The 26,291-nt window shown below is 50.4% G+C and overlaps 6 protein-coding genes across 12 annotated transcripts; 3 read left to right on the top strand and 3 right to left on the bottom strand.

Moving 5' to 3' along the window:
- Positions 1–88: 88 nt before the first annotated feature.
- Positions 89–2,198, top strand: PV10_00277 (uncharacterized protein). Its single transcript, XM_016364330.1, has one exon. The coding sequence runs from the start codon at positions 217–219 to the stop codon at positions 2,035–2,037; it is 1,821 nt and encodes a 606-aa protein (XP_016227979.1). The 5' UTR covers positions 89–216; the 3' UTR covers positions 2,038–2,198.
- Positions 1,801–3,989, bottom strand: PV10_00276. 7 transcript variants are annotated; one of them, XM_016364323.1, is made up of 6 exons: positions 3,758–3,989; positions 3,638–3,705; positions 3,581–3,590; positions 3,442–3,528; positions 3,206–3,373; positions 1,801–3,156 (listed from the first exon to the last, which is right to left on the bottom strand). In XM_016364323.1, the coding sequence occupies exons 1-6, from the start codon at positions 3,774–3,776 to the stop codon at positions 2,390–2,392; spliced, it is 1,119 nt and encodes a 372-aa protein (XP_016227972.1). In that variant the 5' UTR covers positions 3,777–3,989; the 3' UTR covers positions 1,801–2,389. The 7 variants fall into 7 exon arrangements, with proteins under 7 accessions (XP_016227972.1, XP_016227978.1, XP_016227974.1 ...); XM_016364329.1 differs by having other exon boundaries at positions 1,801–3,373; XM_016364325.1 differs by having other exon boundaries at positions 3,442–3,590; positions 3,638–3,989.
- An 8,260-nt stretch (positions 3,990–12,249) lies between these two features.
- PV10_00275 (uncharacterized protein) lies at positions 12,250–14,280 on the bottom strand. The gene has a single exon (XM_016364322.1). It carries the CDS (start codon positions 14,043–14,045, stop codon positions 12,636–12,638), a length of 1,410 nt encoding a protein of 469 aa, XP_016227971.1. The 5' UTR covers positions 14,046–14,280; the 3' UTR covers positions 12,250–12,635.
- A 5,722-nt stretch (positions 14,281–20,002) lies between these two features.
- On the bottom strand, positions 20,003–23,309 carry PV10_00274 (uncharacterized protein). The gene is made up of 2 exons (XM_016364321.1): positions 22,752–23,309; positions 20,003–22,699 (listed from the first exon to the last, which is right to left on the bottom strand). Exons 1-2 carry the CDS (start codon positions 22,967–22,969, stop codon positions 21,097–21,099), a joined length of 1,821 nt encoding a protein of 606 aa, XP_016227970.1. The 5' UTR covers positions 22,970–23,309; the 3' UTR covers positions 20,003–21,096.
- A 299-nt stretch (positions 23,310–23,608) lies between these two features.
- Positions 23,609–24,331, top strand: PV10_00273 (uncharacterized protein; the record flags this gene model as incomplete). Its single annotated transcript, XM_016364320.1, has 1 exon — positions 23,609–24,331. One exon carries the CDS (start codon positions 23,609–23,611, stop codon positions 24,329–24,331), a length of 723 nt encoding a protein of 240 aa, XP_016227969.1.
- Positions 24,332–25,562: 1,231 nt separating this feature from the next.
- PV10_00272 (uncharacterized protein) lies at positions 25,563–26,159 on the top strand (the record flags this gene model as incomplete). The annotated part of the gene is made up of 1 exon (XM_016364319.1): positions 25,563–26,159. One exon carries the CDS (start codon positions 25,563–25,565, stop codon positions 26,157–26,159), a length of 597 nt encoding a protein of 198 aa, XP_016227968.1.
- Positions 26,160–26,291: the final 132 nt, after the last annotated feature.

Below are 26,291 nucleotides of genomic sequence, written 5' to 3'. Positions count from 1 at the left end.
GCATGCCAGATCCGTTACCTGCAGAGATCCCCGTGCACGACCATCTTAGCTCAAATCATGACGTCGACACTCGACTTCCCGTCATGACTTTTTGTACCACACGCCTTCGTGTAGGCTTTACATAGCCTTCAATGCCTCATCAATTTACGCCTCTTGATCCCTTCCTCCTTTTGTTTAGGTCCGTCCTATGCCTCTGCTCGCTACACTCACCATTTGATGGACTCAAGTACGACGCCTTTTCGACGTGACATCGAACGCACTGGTTCTGCCAACGCCAGCGTCATGTCCCAACAGCCACTCAAGGCTCAAGATGGCCGCAAAAAGGTTCTCATCGTCGGAGCTGGTGCCGCTGGAATGTCGGCCGCGCACCATCTCTCCCAACATCCTGATAAATTCAACGTCACCTTGATCGAGGCCGTGGATTATTGTGGTGGTCAGGCATTCTCCATGCCGATTGACAAAGAGAAGCATGGCGCCAGTTGGTTCAACCAGGGTGTTCAGGGTGGAAGTTACATATTTCATCACACCTTGACCATGTTCGCTCGACAGGGCTTCCACGCTGATCCTGTCAATCTCCACGTTTCTTTCGGCAAGGATAAGAATTTCTGGACCAATGTCTTTCCCACCCAGCTTTTGGCTCGCCATCAAAAAGAAGTCAAGAGACTTGCCTTTGCTCTCAAGTTTATGCGTTGGTTTGAAATCTTCTTCGCCCTCATCCCTCTCAAATACTTCTTCAAGATCTGGATGTTCTCAGATGAATTCGCCAACACTGTCGGTCTGCCAATGACTGCCCTCTTCCTCGGTACAGGCAACTACACCCCGGAAGTCCCTGCCATCATGCTCGAGCGACTCTGTACCTCCCCTACCTACGGCATGTGGTACCCTCCCGACCCTCTCTCTATTGCTTCCAACCACCCACCCATGGTCGTCTTCCCCAATTTTAGTAACTTCTACGACACTTGGCGCAAAGACCTCATCTCTCGTGGTGTTGCAGTCCGCCTCTCCACGGAACTCAGCGAGGTCATATCGCGTTCCAAGAAAAACGGCGTCACTGTCTCGCTAAAAAAGCGCACTCCTGCTCCGGATGGTCACAACCCAACCGGTGGAGACCCAGATGCCCCAGCCTTTGAGGAACATTACGACGAGCTCATTTTATGCGTCCTTGCCGACACCGCCAAAAACATCTTGGGCAAAACCTCCACCTGGCGCGAGCGAAAAGTACTCGGCAGCGCCAAATTCTCTGACGATGTCACAATTACCCACACTGACTCTGACTATATGAAGAAACACTACCAAAACTTCTATCAGGAAGACCTCGCTGTCACATCCCTGTCAGGTAAAGACCAAAGCTCCCGCAATGACTTTGCTCGAAAGGGCTTCCGACCAATGTATTACATCAAGATGTACGATCAGGACCTCTCCAAGCTCGAAATGTCCTTCGATACCACCAACTACCAATCCCAATTTCCCGAACGTGTTCCGTTCGAGGACCACGTCTTCCAGACCATCTACCTGAATAAAGACCGTGATGGCCACCTGTGGTCCGATCAGGAAATCGACAAATCCAAAATCATCCGGACTGATTGGTGGCACCAGCTTTGTCACAGTTTCACTCACTACATCATGGTCATTCCGTGGCTGATGTTCCTCCAGGCCAAGAACGCCACCCGCTTTGCCTCGAGTTGGACACTGGTCAACGCCCATGAGGTCGCCATCATCAGCGGCATGGCGGCCGCCGTCGATCTTGGCGCCGACTATCCCGAGGATCTCGAACACGACAAGTTCGCTCTATTGAGTTTCCGGCTCTATTATTTGTTGATCTACGGAAAGTGGTATCGCAAGAAGTGGAAGGATGCCAACACGACAAAGGCCAAAGAAGGCCGAACCTGGGCCACGGGCGACTACGGCAGTATTTACAACGGCCCGGGTGTCGTTAGTCAGGAGCGAACGACCTGGAGGGAAGAACTCAAAGTTGGAGCCAGCACAGAAAACCTGGCTCCAGGGGGTGAGAACAAGGATGGGAGAAGTCAGCCGTAGGATCACCAACAAGCCGTGGCCCCACAACATCAGCATGGTCAGGGTGGTGGGAGGTTGTCAGGCGAGACATTTGAGCGGTGGGAAGAATAGAGCAAGGTTGGATGAGCAATTACACCATCTAAGATATCTTTATAAGGCGTCGAATGATCCCTGATGTCTCGCCACCTCAGGGTATAACGCTGGCGCCATGCTCATGTCTCTAAGCACCCGATCACTGCTAGCTGCCTAGGCTCTTGGTGACTCTATCCATGCAAGCTCAACTCATGCATGCGTTACGTGGTTTGGATGGACCACGCTCGGGGTTTCCACGTTACCATGACCCACCAGGCTGTCATCCACTTGTCCAAACTTTTCAGCTGAAGAACTTTTTGTAGCTCTCCTTCTCCCGTCGGAGGCTGTCTTGCAAAGTCTTCTTGGTCTTGGCCAATTCGTGCTTGATGCCCGCATCCGTGGGTGCCAGTTTCGCCGCCTGTTCAAAGTCTTGCAATCCGGCTTCCAGATCTTTCAGCGCAACTCTAGCTTGTCCCCGCCGGAAGTACACCTTGGCCTTGTCCGCGTCTTTGGCATCCTTTGGCATGCCGTCAATGGCAAAGCCCGCCCACTTCTGAGCCTCGGCATATCGCTTGGTCTTGTTCGCCAGCAGAGCCGAGTTGCTGTGCAGTGTGAATCGTAGAGAATCTAGATTACCTTGGAGTTCCTTCGGGTCGTTGTCGTTGGTCGCCGGGTATTCGTTGAGGTAGCGGAGAGCTTTCTGGTACTTTTCAATTCCCACCTCGACATCTCCTGCCTTGAATGCCTTGTTTCCATATTCCTTGAGGTCCAGACCAATCTTGTAATACTCTTCACCCTTCAATCCTTCTCCTTGATCGTCAGGAAAGTCCTCATACGGATCACCTGTGGAGTCGAGAGCCTTCTCTGTGGCGGCCGAATATGCTGAGCCCTCCAGCTGGCCGCAGTCGGACACAACCACGTCATGTACTGGCTTGTCAGATTGCGTAGGAAGATTTTCGATCTTTCGAACAATGTTTTTGCCATTGATGACTTCTCCAAAAACCACATGCTTTCCGTCGAGATGAGGGGTTTTGACAGTGGTCACGAAGAACTGGGAGCCATTGGTGCCTAGAGAGTTAGGAAAATTGGGAAGAGTAGTGGACTTGGTGGTGCATACCAGGCCCAGAGTTTGCCATTGACAGTAAGAATGGACGTTCATGCTTCAACTCAAAGTTTTCGTCGTCAAACTTCTCGCCATAGATTGACTCCCCTCCAGTTCCATTGAAGTTTGTGAAATCACCACCCTGAATCATGAAAGACTTGATGACTCTATGGAAGATTGACCCTGCGCAGCATCAGCGACTGAAGACCAGGGGAGAAGGTTTGGTGGTCCGGTAGAGCGGTTTTGAATACCTTTGTAGCTCAAGGGCTTGCCCGACTTGCTATTGCCTTTGTCACCGACACAGAGCGCACGGAAGTTTTCGGCTGTCTTTGGGACGACTGGGAGGGGGTTTAGCTGTTATCAGAGAGATCGTAGGTGGGAGCAAGGTACCATCGTTGTACTATTCTCGTCAGTGACAATCTTGAGGTGTTGAAGTGAAAGACTTACGAGTTCAAACACAATTCTGCCCTCGTCTCTGTCGCCGATCTTGATATTAAAATAGACACGAGGTCGTCCTAGCAGGCTTGTCAGATGAGACAATTAGTGGTATGAGTGGGCAGTGTATACCGCTCGCTGGGGCAGCCATGACTATCAATGGCGGTGGGCAGTGACAGTGAGGGACTTGCGATCGATGTTTAACGACGTGCGATGGTTGTAAATGGAGGCACGAGGCAACAACAGAAGCGTTGACAGGTTCTTGAACAACACGTGTTGTCCTTGAGGATGTGGAAAATTTGTGGTGCTGGGTGGTCAGGTTTCTTAGGTTTCTTGAATGTTCTATCTGCTACTCCAATGTGGAAATGTCGCCCGCAGTTGTCAGGCTGGAGTCTGTCATGCGTACAGAGTACTTCGTACTTTACTGACCAGAAGGCGCAGACGCAGCCTTTGGTTCAGGCAACAGCCAATCAGCAGCCTGAGGTGCCTGGCCCACACAAAAAAATATATGAAGGAAGGTGCGGGGGAAATTCAAGAGAAGGTCTGCCGAGAATAAATGCATCTCATTACTTGGCGCGTCGTCTTCCCTCATAAGCATGCAGAATGCAAGGCTTTCAATTGAGTCTTCTCTCATCAATATCTCAATCACGCATGTCATCGTTGCCATGCCTCCAGCTCAATGTTCGAGCGAGAAGATAGAGTCGACAACGAGACATATGCCATCTGTGAGGATGCACATCGGTTCGGTAGGGTTTACCGTCGACGCGTGGTACCAGCTACCTCCTTCCCCGTTCATCATCTGTGGAATCACGCGCTCTTTCCAATCCTGTCCAATCCTCCCTCTTGTCAGTGATCAGGAAGCAGCATTCATAAAGAAGATTTTGTCTTTCATTTCCTCCCACATATCCCTCTTTTATCGCCATTCATTTGTTTGATCAACATCTATTTTTCATATTGTTACATGTGCCCTTGTCTATTGCCGACCAGCCATTGTTTTGATACATGTGCTATCTGCTATATTGCTTTTTGACCACTCTTTTGGCACCATATTCATATTCTCCTTGACTGTCCTTTTGACCACTCTGAACTCCATGGCACCCAAAGAACCCGACCCAGATCGCACAACCGAGGTCGGAGCCAAGTCAACAACAACTAGGCTTAACAAAAAATCATTGTTCATGCAGCCTTCGCGTGCTTCTTCGATCGATAAATGGATAAAGAGGATTAAGCACGATTATCCGACAGTGCCAGACTGGGCCCCAGAATACCCCGATGACGACTTGGACGATGTGTGGAAATACTCCCCCTTGGCTTCCCAGTTCCCCACAGCCGTAACCTTCGCCCTTGCTTCGCCGAGGCTGTCTTCGTGGTCATCCGACGTGGAAAATGAGTTTGACGTGATTACACTTGATGTAAATCACCCGACTCTCACCTGTCCAGCTGTTCGCAACCTCCCCTTCAGTCGAGTCTCGTCCATTGTTGTCGTTTTCGATCCGGGCTATGATTCAATCAATCCTTCCTTGACTCGCATGGTGAACATGGAGAACGCGGATACTTATATGCAGAGGCTTATCAAAAATGCACTGGAACGTGGGAGGATCTTGCAGTATTTTGTTGGGTCCATGGTCAGCTGTCGACAATTCGCCGTTAGGCTTGTGTTCATTAACTGCTAGGTCTGTCCAGACCCCCTTCTCAGCCGTATGCTTGACTGAACACATTTCAGGTGCGGTGTCGACAGAATGTCGGTCCCTTGGTGGCCGCTCCGATCTAGAGACTTGACCATGTCATCGAAATCCTGGCAGCCTATCATTGGGTTACCCCCAGTTCTCGACAAGAGCCTGTGCTTCCGAACGACATGTTCGCAAGTCCTTTAACCTTGCCACTAATGAGCACACCGGTCCTAGATTCTAATCAAAATTTGGCCGACACCACCACTGAAATATCGACATTTCGTTTGGAGCGGACTTATTTCGAATGGCAAATAGCCCTCAAGGCTGCATTTGAACGTGGCAAACTTGAATTGCTCCCTGAGCAAGCCTCACAAACATGGGATTTCTTGGCCAGTAGGAATGTCCGCGCACTTTATATAATCCGTGATGCTCATAAGCCTTACCCTTCGACTCTAAGACGATCGATCCTGCCAGTCACCGACAACGAGGTCTACCCAAGTGAAGCGGAAATAATGTCTGGTACTGACCTTGCCAGACGGAATCGTGACTCACCTGCACATACAAAATTCAAGGAGGAGCCAGCCGATGAAATTGTCATCAAGGAGGAGCAAGCCGATGAAATCGTCATCAAGGAAGAGCCAGCCGATTAAATCATCAAGGAGGTGCCCGCACAGGTATGGAGGCCCAGTTCTGGGGCCGGATTCTACGTACCAAAGTCACCAAGTCCTACTCGGCCTTGGCCCACGCGGAGAAGAGCATGAGCCGAGATACTCGTGTAGGGAGCTGTTGGTTTTGAATTGCACCACACTGTCTGTCGATTCAGATGGTCTCAAGTGGGATTCCAGTTGTGTCTGTTTTGCGCAGCTTAAGTCTTATTCGGGATCTAGAACTGGTAGCTGAATCGAATTGAGTATTTTATTCCTCGACATGGGTTCTATTCGCTCCCACATTCCGCCTACTGCGGACTACTTGACAGGTTGATCGGCATTGCAGATTTCCATTCTTCGCCGTAAACTTTGCCACCCGCAACCTCTTCCCGCGACATTGTCCCCAAACCCCAGGATGGTGCTTCTGGCCACGCCATGGATCGGCGCTGTGATGGGGGCTTGTTGGCCATGATCGAGAAGACTTGGAGTCATCGACAGATCTAGGAGCGGACCGCCTATACCAACCCGAGTCTTGATGGTCATCACCCACGTGTATGTTGATCTCTGTGTGATAGACAGGCACTGCTTCTGTTGCTGTTGCTAGCTTCCCATGATCGTCGTCATCCTTGCTTAGGCGAAGCGCTCATCATGAATGTTGCCTGCCAACCTCATAGTTGCGACTCTGGTGCTTGGTGATAGCCCTACAGCGCAACTGCTGGTTCCTGTGACTTAGAAAGTGCGCCCGACTCCCTCCCTCGCTCTCTCTCTCTCTCGTAACATCTCACCACAACGACAAGAGACGGTAACGCATCCGCAGACGCATGCGTGTCTCAGATTGTATCTCCCACCATCGTATTCTGCTCCCGTTGTTGTCGAGACGATCAAAGCCTAGCCTATTCCCACACACTCTCTAGCTCTACGCCTCCTAGCTCAATATGGACGGGAAGATTGGAAAGCCCAACTTGGGACAAATGACCATCTCCAGACTCACTCGAGCCAGCAAGCAAGCATGCATGCAAGTAAACAAGCGAGCCATCAGACAATTGACTTTTTTGTTAGCATCGGGAAACCCGCATAACCTCCTCGGTGGCGAAAGGATTTCCCCCCCCCCCCCCCCCCCCTCCCCCCACCACAGAATGCATTTCCGGCACCATTTGATGCATGGAGGCACCTCGAGGTCAAGCTGAAAGAAAGCTTGCCTTCACGAAGCCAGAACGTTAGCCATGCGAATGGAATCGCCGATCCTAGGGAAGAGGGGGACCAAGCCTTTACCACAACTACAGCATTAGGTTCAGTTCCGTCAACTTTATGCACGACAACTCTAACCTCAGCCATCCTACCTCGTACCCGAGAAGAGATACTCGTCGATCATTTGATTCCCAAACTCGCGCATGATGCATACACGCGAACGAGCGAGACATTATGCACGCTAGAAGGTATCTTTTTAGCCTTTTGCATTTCGTGAAGAACCTGTTTTTCTTATTCTTACGAGCGAGATTTCTTGTTTTTTTTTGGGTTCATGCCTCTTGTCTGGTCTGCCGTGTTCGGTGTTTGGCGTCGAGTTTATCGGGACAGAGTTGAATCTTGATCTAGTCAGGATCCGTGTGGCTTCTACTTAAGTTCTTGGGCTTCGTACTTTTGATTTCCTCGAGATTAGGATGTTGCTATTTCTGTACTCTGTACATCCCTTTGCGTATTGTGCCGTGAAATACGAGATGCATTCGGAGGTCGATCTCGATGGGCATACTCCGTAAACAACAAGTGATAGAAGAGCTAATAGGGTAATAGTGATGACAGTTGAGCCGCCATAGTACTGTATGAACCTATGTGAATTCAGTCTTCTGTGCGTCATGTCTATACATTGCCCATCTCAAAGGCTTGGTTAGTAGTAGTGGTAGTCGCATACAGGCGTGGTAGGTTGATGCGCTTTCTTCCAGGACAACATGGTGATCTCCATAGGGCCTGTCTGTTCTACTCCTCCATCATAATTCTTGGTCTTGGTCTTATTCAGGTTCTGATGATGGTGGCGGCGGAAACCCTCCCTCCTTGGCATGACGCCTACACCTTGCATCATGCGATTGTGACCACATTCATGTCCCTGTTCCCTGATTTTTCACTGTTCGTGACCTCTGCTGTTACCATCATCGATGTCCTAGGCCAAAGACCGGGCGTATGTGGGGGAGGGTGTGGGCGGTCATGGGTATATGGATGTGTAACCTGGAGAAATATGCAGTGGGGTCGCTGAAAACTGTTATATTACTTTATTATCCCTATTGGATTTCATGGTGCCGTCGGTTTCTGTGCTGGACTGAGGTCACTTGTGGATCTTGTTGATGGTCTGCAAGGGCATCATCATTCATTCCGTTGACTGGAGGGATGAGAGATGAGAGGTATCTTTCTCATGCCAGAAAAAATGTCGAGTTGCACAATCACTCATGTCGTGATCAAGCATCGTGTACCCCTGTCTGTGTGATATCAAACTGGACCAAAACCGTTTGCGTATCACGTGTCACACGGTACAGTTCCATCTGTTGTGTTTCGAGTGCTAGGGAGGAGGTAAGGATATGGAAGACTTTCGAGGTTAGAGACAAGAGGTTCTGCTTCATTGTTGCCGCTTGAGCTGTCTCAATTTGATGTTTGTAAAGATTTGATACACCGCTGAAACCGAAAATGTTAATCTTCCTCGCCATGAATTAACGAGTAATATGAATCTGGGGTTTCATGTGGTTGAATTAGTGACAGTAATACAGGCCTTGTTGTTCACGACCATGTCCCTTCATGCATGATCTTTTTTCCCAGACTAGGACCACCGTCCCTTGTCAATCTGGCCGAGGGCTGCATGTAGCACTTCGGGTGCTGCCATGTGCGGGTGGCTACACTTCTGTGGTACAACAAGTGGTTGTCACAGCACCTTTACCATGGCCAAGTTCAGTCCAATTCACCAAAGATCTCCCCTTGAGTCACACAACACATGTGGGGATAGATTCTTTTGTGAACCTGACCAGTGGGGTGCGGGTTGGTCTGACACGCTGCTTGGAGGACAACGAGATGGATAACAACGAAAGAGAGATTAAGTTCTGACCGTGTGTTGTACTCTCAACCATGAATGATCCATATATCACGTGCATGTGACTCGCCAAATATTTGATGGCGACCCGGTCAATAATACAGGGTAGATTGATCATCTACCAAGCAATCTCGGCGGACGGTACAAGTGGTCTGTTCCTACCAAAAGCACATCAAAGTGTTGGTATAGAGGCCGCGATGAGCAAAGAAGACCTGGGATATGATGTCGCATGGGATCGACACGTCATTGTTGAACACATCCTGAAGACGCGACCATTGTGACTTGTCGTCGGAAATTCGAGTCACAAAAGCCCGTGACAGCTGCAGGTTGCCGACATCTCAGCCTCGCTGTCAGTTGAAGGATCAGCTTGGGCCAACGGCCTATAACATATGCATACTCCGTAGGGATCTGTGTGCCGCGGTGGCATTGCGCCCCGACAAGTGGGACTATCCAGTGCAGAAGGATGCTCACCACCTCACTTGCACTCTAAGCATGGCTGATTTTGGGGCTACCGACGATATTGCTTCACTCGATGAAGTGGAAGGAATACGCCATTCGCATATATCAAAGTGAGACATAGGTCTAGGCCATGATGGAGTCATTCATGCCGTCTGGAGGAGGGTCATTGTGGATGATCCGGCGGGCTGAAGTGAAGGATGGGGTTGATGATGCCAAGACACTGTGCTTGGCAGGGGACCGGAAAGTCGGGGGTTTCAGATGCCGTGCGGTAGGCGCGATCGATCAAGTCGTGATCTGTGCTGACGGCACAAAACTCCTGGCTGAGCTTTTCTGCACGCAGAGGCCCCAAGCTGGTGAGTGCTTCAACCCATACGGCTCGAATTTCAGTCGCCGATCGTCAGCAGCGTGTTGTGGATCAATGTGCTTGTTGAAGTGGAGGATTCACCAATCAAGGGGGGTCAGTGCCCTCAAACTCTACTCCGTACATTGCCACTTCCTTCGCAACAATAATGACGAGGTACGGGACTTGGGACTATTGCTTTCATGGCTGGGGATGACGAAGCTGGCGGTGCCGCTCCTTGAGAAAATGTAGCGAGAGACAAGGCGCAGAAGAGGCAGCCACGGCAGCCTACAAGGTAGAGTCCGAGATCCTACTCTGCACGATGTGTATTGCATAGCTTGGAGTGGCTGTCACCATCGCCCGGAATTCGAGACTGACCTCGCTGGGCTTGCTAGACCCGCAAGTCAATCTCTGGACTTTTGCTGCACTGCTCTACAAGGCAAAAGACCCTCGTAAAATGGTTCCACGATTGTTCTTGTAGCTAGGGATCTGAATGCCGGTGACCATTGCCGAAGAAATGCCATGTTCTGACCAACACAATTGGAACATTCGTTGCGCCCAATAGCCACAGGGACAACACTCCCTGCCTATAACACTCTTGACGGGTGAAGGGGCTGAGTCGAACCACGATGATAAGGCGTATCCAGAGTCATCAATCCCTTTGCATTGCAAACCCAAAAATGTGCAACAGCTTGAGATAACCAACGATATAGAAGCATTCGAGTTTTTTGGATTACAGAAGGTCTGTGGACGCGAGGAACTCAAGCGCAATGACCACCCCCTGAAGCTCTCTATACTATGATTGGATGACCCCTGTCCGTGGGTAGGGGGCAAATCGATAAGCTGATTGGCGATAAGCTAATCCTGACTGTTCCCTCCTTGAGGTGGGATGTTTGGGCGTACGAGGAGACAATCATATGCCTCCTTCTTCGAGCCTCACCCTGACGGAAACGAGATGCAGGCAAATGGTGCCCTGCTGGTTAAAAGACTTTCGCACAGCAGCATCGAGGTGCCCGAGTCGAGAGGCTAGACACAATCTCTGATTATCACTCGAATCCCCAAAACCAATGAGGTGACCATGGAGCCCGTATTCTCCTCATTATTATGGCGTGTTACTTCTCCACTGCCTCCCGAGGCTGCAAGCACCTCGCCATGGTTCGGTGTGGCCGCGCAAGGGAGCTGCATGATGCATCCTGTAGGTAGGCTGTCACATGGAGTAGAGCCGTAGAACCTACCATATCTCTGGATTGTTCAAGCCTCCCATTCACAATTCTGGTTGAGTTTGCTTCAGCCGCTTTCCTTCAGCCCCGAAGATGGCGTCTACCGAAACATCAAATTCCACGCACATGTTCCGCCTTTGCATTAGACAAATAACATAATTGACAATATCGTCAAGACTCAAACATCCTTTGGGCTATCCCTGAGAGACACAATGCATCAATTGGTGGTTTCAATAGAGAACCTGAAACAGATCAAGCACTCGGACGGGGCAAAAGAGGTTTCAGGATTGGCGATTGTTGTGCTCAGCTCCATCCAGCTTGGCTTGACAATGTATCTCGCAAAGTGTGAGATGAAATGTGACTGGTGGAATGCCACACTGCCCGCGGATTCGGATCAGCAGTCAATCCCCACGTGGAAATGCGCGAACCTGGGATGCCCTGGGATGCCCGGGTCGACTCGTCAGCAGGACAGAGGCTACCAAAGGTCAAAAGGTCAAGATCTGTTGCGTTTGTAGCCGCCCAGGAAACCATTTCCACCCCTTACCGAGTCTGTTGGCTGCAGGACATGTCAAACCTACCATAAGAAAAGCCCTCACTATAGTTGGAAGATCTTACTCCGTACATCCCGTTACCTTGTGCCAGTGTTTATTCGTAGACCATTATTGACTCGTAAAATAGAGTCTTGGGAGTATCCACCTCTCCCACTCACGCTGGTCCCATCATTAGGGTCTTGCGATAGGGTTGTCATCAATCGTCTTGACTATTTGCATGGCTCACTATTTTGCTTACATTCTAGTAAGCGAGAGGTTCGCCGATCGTGCTGATTCGGCACAGCATCAGAGTTGATGTCGAAAATGTGAGAATGGCTCCTCCAGTGGTCCCTCCATCTCTAGTCAGGCGTACCAAATCGTCCGTGTGTGAGTGCAAAGTTTTTTTTGGTGCTGACGGCCAAGCCGGGCGACTGGCTTAGTTCTTGAGCAATCGGCCTGATGGGCGTTGGCTACACATGACGTGAACCCAAGCATGAATTGATCGCTCAGTGCTTCTGGAGGTTTCCAAATCGCTCCTCACCCATCTTGAGCATTTTCTATCTTGGTTCCGTACAGGTGATCCGGCTCTGAAGTCAAGACACGGGAAGTCAAGACACGGGATGAATCCAAGAACGAAATTAGGAATTTCACTCAATCTACATGTAGAATTGCATGGGGGCTTTTCGAGAGTCGATTGTAGTGATTGAATTGATTTCAGTCATCTGGTATCAAATTGGTGGGTGGGTTGCATGGGCTGTCAACATCTCCTGCATCTACCAGCGACCGGATCGTCGGCGGCCCATGATGCTTCCCAGGTCATGACATACATGTTCAAAGGGTATCGTAACACATGAATTGAAATAGCAGATCCATTTTGGACAAAACGCTCATCCTTGAGCATGACACAAGCATTCGGATCCCCTCAGCACTTGAGAGGGATCGAGGATGACATAAATTTTCCCCATCGCCAGTCGGCGTCTTCAAACAACGCCGAGAATCAATATCTCTTCAGACAGTTCCAACCACGTTTCTCGTTCGGGTCAACGTCAACCGTGATATCATCGTACATTGTGCACCTTAGACAAAGGAAAATCGGGGACCTTTCTCGGACGCGCGGACGTCCTCCCAGATATTGTTGAGAGTATCAACAAGTTGATCGGGGAGAGGACCTTGTTCGAGAATGTCCATGTTTTCTTGGAGTTGAGACAGCTTGGAGGCACCGATGATGACGGCATCTCCATATTCGGCACCCAGTTGGGAGTGCCAGGTCGTCCAGCGGAGGGCTGCAGCGTGTCCGGAAATACCGAATTTGCGAGCCTGCTGTCGGACAAGTTCGGCGGCAGCAAACAAAGGATCATGGAAATAGTCACCAGCATACTTGGCGCCCAGTGGGGAGGCAATGTTCCACCGACTGTTCCTGTCCTTGGCCGACGCTCGCGAGACTTTGTTGGAAAAGAAGCCACAGGCTGAAGGGCTATAAGCGTAGAAGGCAATATTGTGATCGCGGAGGACACTGAACAGTCGCTCTTCACCACCTCGGCAGATGGGGTTGTATTGGCCTTGGTACACAGATGGTTTCACAAAGCCGTTATCCTCGCAGACTTTAACCATCTGCTCAACCTCTTCGACGGAGAAATTGGACAGACCAAAGCGTTCAAACTTGCCTTCAAGGTAGGCTTTATTCATAGCCTCCGCCGTCTCGGCAAAAGGAGTGGCACGATCGGGAGCATGCAGGTACATGACATCGACCTGGTCGGTGTTGAGCGCCTCTAACGACCGATCGATACTCAAGGCAATGTTCCTTGCTCGATGAGAACCAGGCATGAAACTGGAGACCTTGCTGGAGACGTTGGCCCACTTTGACAAGCGTAACTCTTCTTCACCTAACAGCTTTTCGCATGTGCCACCACGACCCACTGGGTAGGCTCTGGCGGTATCGATGTCATTGTAGCCTCTTGAGTGAAACAAGTTGACAAACTTGGATGCATCTTCGACGGTGGTGATTTTGGCGAGAGGGGATTGTTTGGAGCCTACCGAGGCGGTTCCTAGGACCACTCGTAAGGGTGGTTTGCACTGAACGGTCTGAATCAAGGGAGAGGTGATACGTTCGGCATTATCGAATGTGCTTGCTCGTGAGCGGTTGGGAGTGACTGTCATGTCAGTGGCATCGGTGTCGTCTGACTGATTTGAGCCAAAGGAGTATGCTGATCTCGACGAGGTGGCTGAGTTGAGTTCTGTAGAGAATCGCTTTTGCTGAGCATGGTGGAGGCTGAGATTGTGCATGTTTAGCTGGGGGAGATGCTCCAACTTCATTCTGAGAGCGGCCGCCATGGAGCCCATGTGCCTGTCTTGAGACATGATGGGTGACTGAGGATAGTCGTAGTCTGTAAGAGGAGCGGGAGAGTGAGGGTCAAGGGGAGGTAATAAGTATCGACCAGAAGTGTCCAGCTGGTCGTTGGGAACGTCTGGGGACGTAAGAGAGGGCATTTAATTGCCTCAAGGTGTGTTATTGATTACTGTAAGCCAGACGAGGGTTTTGAATTTGGGTTTGAGTTGGGAGGGTGAAGGACGAGTGAGGGTTACAGGCGCAGTCAGGTCAAAGACTGGAGAACAAAGACTGGCGGTGGTGTGTTCGTGTGTGCCCTGTTTGCAATGACAAAAAGGACAACAGATAGATGTAGAGGACAGTGAATGAATCAGGTGTGTAGTGGTGTACAGAAATGTCAGGGGATGCAGAGAGGGAGGGATGAACGGCAGTGGATGGAGTCACGGAGTATATCTACGAGACTCGCAAATGACCTGATGCTGGAGGGCTGCAAGAGAATACTGGGGCAAGCCCGTTGGATGCTGCTGGACTGAGCGCGGACGGGGCAGGATCCAAGGGCACCAGGGTGGCCACAACTGTTTGCGCGTCTAAGAGACGTCATTGGCCGAGCCCACAGGGTCGGGGTGTCGATGGTGCTGGCCCGTGGGCTACCACTGCTCTCAGGTCTAGTGAGCAGCGGGCAGTCGGGGCGATATGCGCGGACGGTGCGATGGGGACTAGGGACGGATGGGTCGATGTTGATGGCCCTGGGCGATGATGGGCGGGCGCTGAGCCTGCCAGAAGGCGTGGCGATGGGACCCCCCAGTCAGACCAAGTCCGGCAGTCTCGAGCATTCTTTGCCCTAAGTTGTGTATCTGACGCAGCCAGCCAACTCGCCCGTGACGGGTTCCCACCTACAGCCACTTCTCAAGCCCACTCACCCACTCTACCACTCCAGGTCGCACGGCATCCACAGTCGCCGTGATCCCCACTGTGTCGCTTGACCCCGGTCAGCTGCCAAATCCCTTACCCCTGTCGGCTTTTAAACCTTGGAGCCTGTTGGATGGCATACCGTGCGAGCATACGAAGTTTCGCATACGCATACGCAGTAGACGCAGACGCCGTCGTGGCAGTCTCGTGGACTGGATTATGGCTGAAGGACGAAAAGGTCGGCTAAACCTGACCCGCCCGTAGCCCACCCCTAGGCCCTGAGTCCTGGGTTCTGATTCCTGGCTGGTGCATCCAAGGACCACAAGCCTCTCCACGTCGCTTCTCTGGGCGCAGCGAATCCTCACGCACCAATACGAACAATACCTCTCTCGCTCAGCCCTCAGCATGACTAAAACTCATTGGGATGCAAGCGTCAAGAGTCAAGACTCAGCACTACGAATCCTGCGGAGAGTTCTGTGTTCACTATATTCAACTTCGGTAGCTACGAAAAAGCCCATTACATGCGCAGCAGCGCCATTTGGCTGAAGGCCCCCGGCTGGTCCGAACGATGAATTTGATGGTTAGTACTTCTATGCGTAGAAACAGGCACTCCGGGTGCTGGTTTCGGGGTGTCCGTCCTGCGTCCTGATGCCTAAAGGCCGCGTAACTACTCCGCATTACCGTTAGTACTGGCCTAGGTGGTCACGGTAGTCAACCACCTGACAAGAATTTTTCTTGCGTGGCCTCGGTATGCGTTCGCACAGTGGCCCCTCGGCCTGTCGACTATCAGTTCTGGGCTTACAACATGCCACCGGATGCCTAATACCTGGTGCTGACGAACCTAACATGTCTGAAGTGATCATCCATGTTATGGCTGATCCCGCCTGGACCCTACCCATCATCAACTCCCGTAGGAACTGGTTGCACTTGACTTGACTCGTTCTGTGTCAAGGTTAAGACTCCCTATCATTATTATTGCTGTCATATCCAGCCTCTTTGATGGCGTTCAATACCAATCAAACTCTCGACATCCAAGTTCCGAGATGTCGGCATGTCGGGCAATGAGGGGTTTGGTGGTCACGTCAGCGAGATTGGCGGGCCAGCCATGATTGCTGGCTACCTTTGTACGCTTACAGGCGGATTCACAGACTTTTCCAGCGGTCCAGGTACCATGCGGGCGCGTGGAGAAACAGGTACCGCCAGCACCTCACAAGTACCTGCCTCAGTCATAGGACTAGTGAGTACCTAAAGCGTACCTTCCTTCTGGTGGCCAGGTACCGGACTTCCGCTCTGGGAATCCGGCCCGGAATATACGACACACGTGATCACAATCATCAGAAACCTGATTTCCAAGTGTGGCCGAATATTGAGTGCATGCAAGGTACACATCGGCCCGCATCTCAAGCCACACGACGTTCAAACAGTCTGAAGAATTTTACAAAATATTAGTGTAAACAAATATTGGCGACTCAGGCATCCTGGCACTGTTTTGAGGGACTTTATTGTGACTGTCTCATCGTGTTTCCAACTCTCAAGCGCAGCCACAAACTATGATGGCACGGTTTGTGTGGTGTTAAGGCAAGTATCTACTAGCCACACTGTCCACAACGCTTACAACCGAATATCTCCGTTGGACGGCTAGAGCAGGCCAGGTCCCATCAAGCTGCAACGAGTTTTACAACAGGCCACAGCGTTCCAGTTTGTTAATTTGCAAATCCTGACGCGCAAATGACCAATGCCATATGGATGCGGCTTCCCTGACAAGACGGGCGAACAAAAAGAGTAGTCGTCGAACCATGATTGGCTGGATGGGCTAGAGGAAACTTTTCAAGTCGGCCAACGGAGCTCCGACTTGCCGACGCCGACGTCGCCGCCGACGCCAAACTTGTTTTTCCTCTAAAGCCAGGACCATAGACCATTTCCAGTGCTTCAAATCACCACCACCGAATTTGATTATTTGTCCATTTGGGTCAAACTTAGGATGGGATGACCACGGAAGTCGACATGATGCAGCCAACCAGGTGTCAAGCTTCCCCAGCCGTTTGCGACTCTGCCACTGTACTTTACGTGTACCCTTTTGGCTCGGGGTTTATGATGTATCAACATTCTGGACAGTCAGTTCCATGAGTCCATGACGAACCTGCTGTGGTTCCGGTCTTGGCTCGGCGTGCTTAGTCGAGCTCGCCACCTCTTGCGCAATACCATGGCTGGAGCTTCTAATGCCGCAAGCCTTCAGCCATCCATGCACCCAAGCCAGCTTCCTCAAGCATGCGTCGTCATTTCTCCAGTGAGACAAGACGAACCAACTGAGGCCGGAGACAGGTGATATACCGAATCTGCTGTGCCTACTGTACTTTGTGACGCATACCTGTCTACCCAACAGGCAGTGATCCTCAAGAGACTTGTTGGTTGTTCGCTTGGAATGTTTGGTCAAATGCAAAGACGTCATTGAACAATGATTGGCTTGCTCATGACCAATCTTGCAACTTTTCACTGTGTGCTAAATGTCTCGAGTACATTAGCTTCACTCGCCAGCGACGTCTGGCGCGTCCGATCACGGCCTTTGGACGAGCAGCATAGCTTATGACGAGTCGGATCTTGTCTGCAAGATAGGTCGCATTTACCCAGATTTCGCCCGGCTTCTTTGACCATTCGTTTGTCTTTCCTGCAAGTCCCAGTCTCCAACCGACTTGACTCTATGTCGATCTGAGCGTTGGGACCGAAATGATGCAAACATGTTCTGAATTACTCCCAACTTCCCATTCCCCGCCTCTTACGAGGGATCCCATTGTATATGCCCACGACACCCAACGATTGGCCCTGTCATCGGCCACATCGGCGACTATTTGGCCGACAAGCCCAAACCCTAACGTCTATTAGCGTGTTTTGAACCCTGACTCATTCGTTCGAAACGAGGGAAACTCTGGGGAACCTGGCACGTAGTGACCTCCACCATCACACAAATCTTGTCAACAAATGCTTCTTCCATGTAGTGCGCGTCTACGTCGGTAGGACAATCAATTTGGTTGGTATCGATGCATCCAGCCACCTACCAGTAAAGCCATGATATGTCCGATATGCGTCCGGTCTATAGGTAGGCTGTCCAAGATCCAGCCATGTTCAACAGCTGGCTGGGCCGGCTCCCAGGTTGAGGACGATCCTTGTCTCATCTCTGTCCAACCTGATGAATGATGAATTGAACTGTAATTACCTGTTCCTTGATTAAGGGAACCTCCAAAACAAACATCAGTCTCGACAACGTAATCGCAATGGCCAGCAGCATCAACTCAATCTCTCGCTTCATCCTGTGCCTTACGTGAAGCCTAATTAATGGTACCTGGAACTAAATACTTGTCTCGAATCTCCATTGCATCAAGACTATGTACAGTATATTCATGTTGCGCCGTGGCATATCAAGTTTGTGTGCCACTATACACACATATCCAACTGGTGTCCCAGAAGGTAGGACAAATCATCTGCATTCCCTTCGACGACATGTGTCCCACAGAGTTCTGACAGCTCAACTGAAATAATAACATTCGAATGACGAGATGATACTTTTGCTTTGTCGCTGACACGCGCCTCGACTCGTCCATGTCATACCATATCGTGGCAACGGCTTTCGATTGATATGCTGGCAAACATGGTTGATCTCGAGACCCTGAAGCACCCAGACAGTCTGGAATGTTTCGTCAGAGTACCCAAAGGCAAGTCGAAGCTAGGTTTGACCCTCACGACCCCTAACGAAAACAAATGTGAAGATCTCAACACTCGACGTGGGTCACAACATCCCTGAGATCCAGCCCAGGAACGATGTACACAGCTGGGCATACAGAAACAGTAATGATGAGAGACGGCATCAGTTTCGACTCGCGCCAAGGACTCTGATCTACATGACCCTTCTCCGCCACATGGACCTCATCTCATCCACTCACCCATGGGTTCTCGTTTCAGGTCCTTGACCTTCTAGGCGCTTCCAACTTGCAAAACAATACTGGAACACCACGAGCACCTTGATCCCTACAGTAAGTACTATTGTTTTGTATCTGACGGTGCCGTACGTGCCTTCGCTGTCGTGACTGATCCGCCTGTGAACCTATCCATGAGCTGAAGGCTCCAGGCGACCCAATGGTTCAGGGTCTCAGGAACTTTGATACACCCAGAGAGCATTTCCATATGACGCGTACGTCATTTTAGAAGAATTTAGATCCAAATAGGGATATCGGCGTTCGTTGCTTATCGATAGTCCGGACAGTATCTCATATCTAAATGATCCTACGGATAATCAATACCACCAAGAACCAACCACACATCCATCTCTGAGACTACAGCACACTCAAATCATGAAGTCGGTGGAGTCTATTCTTGCTCATCGTAATAAGATGACCCTACTCCAGATATGTGATCATCTTGGGCAAGCGTGACGAACAACGCAATTCAATTCGTGGCACAGGCCCACCTTCTTAAGTCAGGATGAAATGCTTCACAACGCAGCAACTCGAAAAGTTGAACCGCATGCATGCTAAGTCGGCATGCGCCGAGCAATATCCAAAAATACTATGCGCTTGGCCCAACAAGACGATCTTTCTACTCATCCGTTCTCTCGAAAGATGCTTCCTCGCGACCCATTTCCCTCCCAGCAGTGTAACGTGGCGAGGAGGTGTGGATGCCTCCATTGCATTTGATATCTCCCACTTTTGCCATGTGTACAAACTCGCCGGAACCTTTCGGGCATCAATGATCTACACACTCAGGCATTCCAAACCTTTCCGGAGCCTCACAAGATCCCTGTGTACCACGATGTCCGTGGACAATTTCCAGGGTGTGCAGTTCAGTGTCCACACACCCTGGACGGTCCAGATCAGATAGTTCGCTTGCCTCCAAACTTGTCACCTCTACAGAATTTCATCCCGACACCCATAATTCAAATCTGACGAACATGCTCGGCCACAGGTGAAGCTGCAACAAATCCTTATAGCGCAGCAATTGTAACACCTGACAAATCAGATAGGTCAGTCAGCAGCGCCCCCCGTGTACGGAAAACGCATATGCACCACGTATTCAGGATTTGAAAGAAAAAAAGAGGATCTAAAATCGGAATATACTGTCTCTACTGGATTCAAGCCCCGATTTGTTCGACTTGATGGCGGCGCGAAGCATACGTGGGGCAAAATCTGACATGCATGAACAGTGAGTGAGGATATCATCCACTCCCAATTCCATTGCTTTTCTTCATGCTTGCGATTGGTTATCTACGCTCAGTCCTCGTATCGATTCTTGCGTCAAGGATTTTTGGTCTACGGTAAGTACTTACTTGTGTGGTGTGGTGGGTTACCACGGACCCAACCTGGCACGCCTAGCCATCCAGTCTGCCGTTCAGTGGTTCAGTGGTGGAGACGGTGATAGGACACCAGAAGGCACTGATCGTCGAGCTCGACGACTCAATTTCCAGCCCGAATAAAGATGCCATGTCTGATGCATAAGCACACAGACTCGTTCCGGCGCGGGGTCAACCAGGACCACGACGTTCGTTGTTCAGAGAAACAAGACAATGTCGGGGCCAGACGAACACGGACGGACGTAGGGTCTGTTGGAATGAATGGATACCTCGTGATGTTGAGGCTGGCTTTCCTTTTCCCGCCCTCAGAGTCACTCCTCATTTGACCGCCAATGTATATCTCCAGCATCGCACCCGCTAGCCCCCATGTTGGGATGACTGCAGTCATGTTCCTTGTTCATCTCTGCAATGCACATGTTGACACGTCAAAAGGGAGGAGCACCAAGACATTTGTCAATTGGATCCATCTGATTTGATGTGTTTCATCTCACTTGTGAGTTGTCTCTGCTGCTGAGGTCTGATCGCAGTAGGCACTTCCAGCGAGAGGAAGAGAGAGTAACCATGTAGCGAGGAATTGCTTGGAGCCTCATCATCATGGTGGGCGTCGTAATCAACCACTGGTCTCCTGCACCTCAGCACCATCCACCACAGGATGGAAAGGGAACCAAAGCCTGACTAGACCAGCTCCTCCGATAGATCGCTTTGAGACGATGTTTTGGGCTGGATTCTGACAAGCAAGGCCTTTTTTTTTGATGGACAATGTCTATGGAAACTCGTCTATGACTGATTAAAATTCCAATCGTGTTTTTGTGGGTGAGCTCAAGAACCAAGGCCTTTTGATTCATCCAAGGCCAGTCTATGTCTAGCCTCGACAAGTTCAAGAGACTTTCCCCGAAGCCTCCATTACCGTACAATGGCAAAAGGCGCGGCCAATAGCACAATGCGCAATACGCGGCTGTCGCAATTCAGATATCGATATCAATGCCGAGATCCATGTTTGCGAGAATCTCGTCGTCGAGGGCAGCCTTTCGAATCGTTGGAAGACCTCCTTTCTTTTTCTCCGTTGCCTTAATGATAAGTGGGTTCGGCGTTGAACTTCTCGGGACCCCGTTAGAGCTCGTCAGTGGATTTGGAGTACCGACACGCGAAATTGGTCCTCTTGGAGTGCTTGCCCCATTGACTGGCGTTCCCGTGCGACTGATGTCGCTGCCGCCTTCAAACAATTCATCGATTCCTGGCGCGACCTTTTTAGCCTTTCGCTGTCGGATTTCGGCCAATTGTGCTTTACGCACATTCTCTGCGTTCAGTCTTTGATTTCGTAGATTCAGCTCGGCCAGTTTCTCTGAGTCCTTGTTGACAAACCCTCCATCGCCGCGGGAAAGCGAGGTCTTGAATGCAAGTTTCATTGGGACGATCACCGCCAGTTGTTCTTCCAACTCGACAACCAATTCCTCATTACCATCCATCTTGGCCTCGGCAATCTTCTCCCTCAGACTGTCCTTTTCCTGCCTCCTGTTGATCTTATCCATGAGGTCGTTTTGTCTCTTCATCTTTCCAGAGATTTCAGCTTCGGTAAAGCGATGTGACAAGAGTCGGCCGATCTGATTGAGTTTCGAGTTGATTAGACCTTTGGTTGGCATCTTAAGGTCTTCATTCGCCATGGTGGATCGATAGCGTCGCCACTCGTCGTCAGTGATCTTTGACATGGAGCACTCGAGGAACGACCATAACTTTTCTGACTTTCCATGAGCTGCTCGGACATACATGTCCACTGGAAATGGCCGGCCATTGGTTCCTATCATCGCGTACGGCGGACCCTTGGCAAACCCCTTAATGAGGCAAAGGCGATAGTCATTGACGCCGGGATTGCGGGAATTGGGGCCCAGGCATACACGAGCGTAGCAATCGGTGATGGCGTCCTCAAAGCCGGGGGTGTAGCAGACTTGGGCAAAGTTGTCGCGACCAACTCTGGCTCTTTGAATGTCGCCTAACTCAGCGGCAGGATCGTCTTTGGGCGGGGTTGGGGAACGTCTGTCGTATCTCCTATCTTCGTAGTCATTGTCGCTCTCGCCATCGGCATCGGCGTCACTGAAGTTGTCTCTCGGGGATGCTGATCGTCTAGCAGAGTCACCCTTCTTGCGCTGCTCGTCCCGAAGACTTTTCTCTGCCCTCTGTAACTTGTATGCTTCGATGGCGCTACTTGCTTCCCCAGCACGACCACCGCCAACCTTTGTTCGCTGTCTGGTGGATTTTCGCTGATTTTCATCCAGGTCTGCCACGCTTGCTTTCCGCTTTTTCTTCGCAGCATTTTTAGCCTCTTCTCTTGCTCGAGCAGCGACAATCCGGCGAAGCTGTAGATCTTGTTCATGATGTTCGACTTGCTCACTACGCGTTGCAAGAATGGTTTCTCTTTCGATTTCAGGTAGAGCTTCGATCTCGGCTTTGTCTTTGGCACTGTAATAGAGCTTTTCGTAAGGAAAGATCGGTTGATCAGCGCCAGGACCAAAGTCAGCCTCGGAGTCTGATTGCGACATCGAAGCCGATTCGGAATGTTGAGAAAGCGACGATCTAGAGAAAACTTAGTGATCAAGGCGACAAAGGACGGTGTCCGCATACTTACAACTCGTCTTCATCATCTGAGTAGTTTTTGCGGCGCCTAGCGCGCTTTGTGGTTTTGGCAACGCCTTTTCGAGACATGTCTGGTTGAGGCGAAACGCGAGAATTGCTCTTCGAACGAGATGGCGATGGAGACTTTGGTTTGGGGGAGGAGCGTACGCTTTCTTCACCGGAAGAATCGCCTCCGGCGAGAGCGAGGAGTTCTGCATCGAGGTCGGCCATCGTTGCTGGAGGGAGCCCTGAGTGATGAGTGAAAAGTAGCTCGGTCACGTGGAGTGCAGAGCCAGCGGCAGTCAGTGACTCCTCGGAGTTTTAGGTGGCAAGTATTCAAGAATTTGTCGTAAATGATGCGAAGATGCAGTACAAGTACAATTCTGTCCTGATTTCGGGGTAGAGGGGATAAGGTAGAGACTGGAGCAAGGCGAGGTAGTGAATGTGTTCACAATTTGAGGAATTGTTTGTCGGCGTTATAGAAGGGCGAATGCTGATTGAGACCGTGAGGAGGTCAGGGATGGACTCGAAGGTGGAATGAATAGTGGTGACAATACGCAGCCAGCGTCTTTGAAGGAAAACGATGTCAAAGAAGAGAGACATGTTGTCGACTTCTGACTCAAATTCTAGACTAGACCAAGAATTTCATGACTCAGAATAACCCAATCACATCACAGAGAAAGTGCGTCATTTATTCATAACCTTCTCTGAAGCTATGTCTTCTACGGCGGAGTATCATAGTACTCTTACTTCATTTTCAACGTGGACAGCATTATTTGATGGCCTCATGATGTACATTCGACTTCAGCCCCAGGGCTTCTACAAACACAGCTAATAAGGCTCTTGAGGAGTCTAGTCGATTTTGCGGCCATGTTGCATCTTAGCAAAAGCCCCATTCGCACAGCTTATTGCTTGAAACCATTGAAAGGATGCTTCTCTTTCGCACCCACACGGCGAATGCTCTCCTCTCCGTCCACAGATGCGTCCGAACCTCAAGCCTCGCCCAGCAGACCTAGAACGACCCTCTCTGAGGAGCAAAGAAAGTTCCTCGATAGCGCGCTCCGTGTAAACCAGGCTGGAGAACTTGCGGCGACCCTGATTTACACTGCTCAAACCCCTCCGATCGTAAAGGCACATCCTCACCTTCGCCCGTTGATGAAACATATGTACGACCAAGAAGCCGCACATTTCAAGACTTTTAATGAGCTCATGGCCAAACATCGAATACGTCCCACTGCCATGTATCCTGTATGGCAAGCCGCTGCCACGATCTTGGGCTGGACCACGGGGATGATGGGCAGAGAAGCTGCCATGGCCTGTACAGAAGCTGTCGAGACTGAGATTGGCAATCATTACAATGGACAAGTCAGAGAGTTGTTTCAATGGATGCAAGAGCAGAAGGATAAGGGCGAGGAGCTCGATCCTGAGTTGAAGGATCTGATCGACAACATCAAACGCATTCGGGATGAAGAACTGGAGCACCTAGACCATGCTGTCGAAAATGATGCAAAAGAAGCCAAGCCGTATGAACCCATAACTGATATCATCCGGTATGGGTGCAGGAGCGCCATATGGATCAGCGAAAGAGTTTGATAGGGACTATTCTCGCGTTGTTCCATTATGCTGTGCAACAGGCTGCAAGTAGTTCCTTCTGGTTTGAGATGAAGCGGATCAAACCTGTCTGTCCATACCCCATCGATTTTCCTGGCCCGGCAAGTCATCCGGCATGCACAGATGCCCTCCGTTGAGTCCTCAGGGGTATGTCGAAAGACGTGGCTCCAACATTGGCAGGCGGTGAGAGGGGAGTGCTCGCATCTCTACATGAAACTGCTCTCTCATGCCGCACCTTGTCGTGCTCTTCACAAAATCGACACTGGCTCATAACCCAGCTCTCAGCCAAAACAAAACCTTTACATGTCTTTTTCAGCACCATGTTCAACTGGTATTCCTTGCTAGGTTTGCAATGGACCAAGACTTCTTCCGAGTGTTCTTGGTCGCAGCCGAAGTGAACAACCTTGATGGCTCTGCACATTGTCACAGCGAAGCTGACAGTGACTCCTGTTCTTTTGTTGGATGACAATGATGGGGAACCTTCGCAAGGAGCAGAAAGGCTTGACGAGGTCAACTTCTGGACATTCATTAGTACTGGTACGCGTTGAGGGTGACACACTTACCTGTCTTGGATGTTGAGGGATCTTAGCAGCCGCGAATTTAGGTTGCACAGCATGAAGGTGGATAAAAATAATGATGGTTTCACTAGGGCAGTTCGGTCTGGGCCTGGAGACTGGGCAGTGTTAGTTGGGATCAAAAGCAGAGGAAGAATTCTCAAGAACCGTGGGATGGTTGCCTGCGGTTTGACAACAAGATCGTTTCAGGAAAGTCCGACTGTCAGGGAGGAAGTTTCCCAAAGGTAGTGGGAAGTCTCTGATTTAGTTTTCTCTTTGTCGCGTCACTGCTTGATGTTTCAGCAAGCGGAGAAAGAGAGATGGGTGGTAGAGAAAGAAAGGGCAAGTGAAGACAGAAGATTTCAGCCTGCTCCTCACCTGATTCACTCAACGCAGTGATTCAACAGCTTGAATCCGGGGCAAATTTTACATGATCCATCGCAATCAACACTGCTGCGCTGGCATTGAGCATCCTTAAACCCCTTCCTTGCCTCCCAACCCATCTTCTGTCATTTTCTGTTGGCCTCAGTGCACCTCATCACCCACTGACAACAAAAACTCATGACCCAGCTCATCTTCAGCAAGACATTCAGCAGGTTTGCCTTCATTCATGCCAACATCAACCACACCATTCAACATCTCTTAAAACGCAGACAGTCATGTGCCGATACGTCCTCGAGACCTGCCCTTACCCCGATCAAGATCCGGTTACTGCTCTGATCTTTGAACCTACCAAGCTCAAGCTGTGGGAAATCTGCGAACTGCCAACAGCATGGGGTCGCCTCAGCTGCGGCAATCTTGTCATCCAACATTCACTCTCTCCAGCTGAGCAAATCGTGTCTACGCCAGTCAAAGCTATCCTTACCACTCATTCCAATCTTCCCTCCGAATCAGATTCATGCCTCAAGACAAACTTGGCACACGTACCTCATCCTTCAACCGACAGCGCCTATGTCGCCACCAATATTCAAATGAAGCAGCCTCAAGAGACCGCAGCATGTGTCTGGTGTTCTGCAGTCATGAAGTACGCGGCCACCAAGTCAAATGAAGTCCGAGCCTTAGCTCAAAAGTCACTTGATGAAATTGAAAGAGTCATGGACACGAGCGAGGAGCTGAGAGCGATCCAGAGAGACATTCATATCAAGACTCAAGAGCTGAACTCTCTGAGGCACGTCGCTTGGGCTTTGTCACGTGAGCAATGGGAGGACAAGCTGGTCAAAGACACTCAAGAAGAGAAGGATAACTCTGACAGTTAGGAGCATATCGAGCAGTAGTGTGAGCTTTCTGGATGCCTTGTTTGGCAGTCCACCACAATCACACATACGAATTAACAGCCTCCATTCACCCCACCAGATTTACGGTCTACCTTTTTTTTCCTTGGGTTCAAG

This window comes from Exophiala mesophila (genome assembly GCF_000836275.1).
Source record: "Exophiala mesophila strain CBS 40295 unplaced genomic scaffold supercont1.1, whole genome shotgun sequence".
Taxonomy (NCBI): Eukaryota; Fungi; Ascomycota; class Eurotiomycetes; order Chaetothyriales; family Herpotrichiellaceae; genus Exophiala; species Exophiala mesophila.
This window is presented reverse-complemented; position numbering and strand designations above follow the sequence as displayed.

Coding starts and splice junctions, on each gene's coding strand:
- PV10_00274 (XM_016364321.1), bottom strand. CDS start 22,969: ATGGCCGACCTCGATGCAGAACTCCTCGCTCTCGCCGGAGGCGATTCT. Junction 22,700..22,751: donor TCAGATGATGAAGACGAGTT/GTAAGTATGCGG, acceptor AGTTTTCTCTAG/ATCGTCGCTTTCTCAACATT.
- PV10_00277 (XM_016364330.1), top strand. CDS start 217: ATGGACTCAAGTACGACGCCTTTTCGACGTGACATCGAACGCACTGGT.
- PV10_00276 (XM_016364323.1), bottom strand. Junction 3,374..3,441: donor CAAGCCCTTGAGCTACAAAG/GTATTCAAAACC, acceptor GATGCTGCGCAG/GGTCAATCTTCCATAGAGTC. Junction 3,157..3,205: donor AATGGCAAACTCTGGGCCTG/GTATGCACCACC, acceptor CTAACTCTCTAG/GCACCAATGGCTCCCAGTTC.
- PV10_00275 (XM_016364322.1), bottom strand. CDS start 14,045: ATGCCCTCTCTTACGTCCCCAGACGTTCCCAACGACCAGCTGGACACT.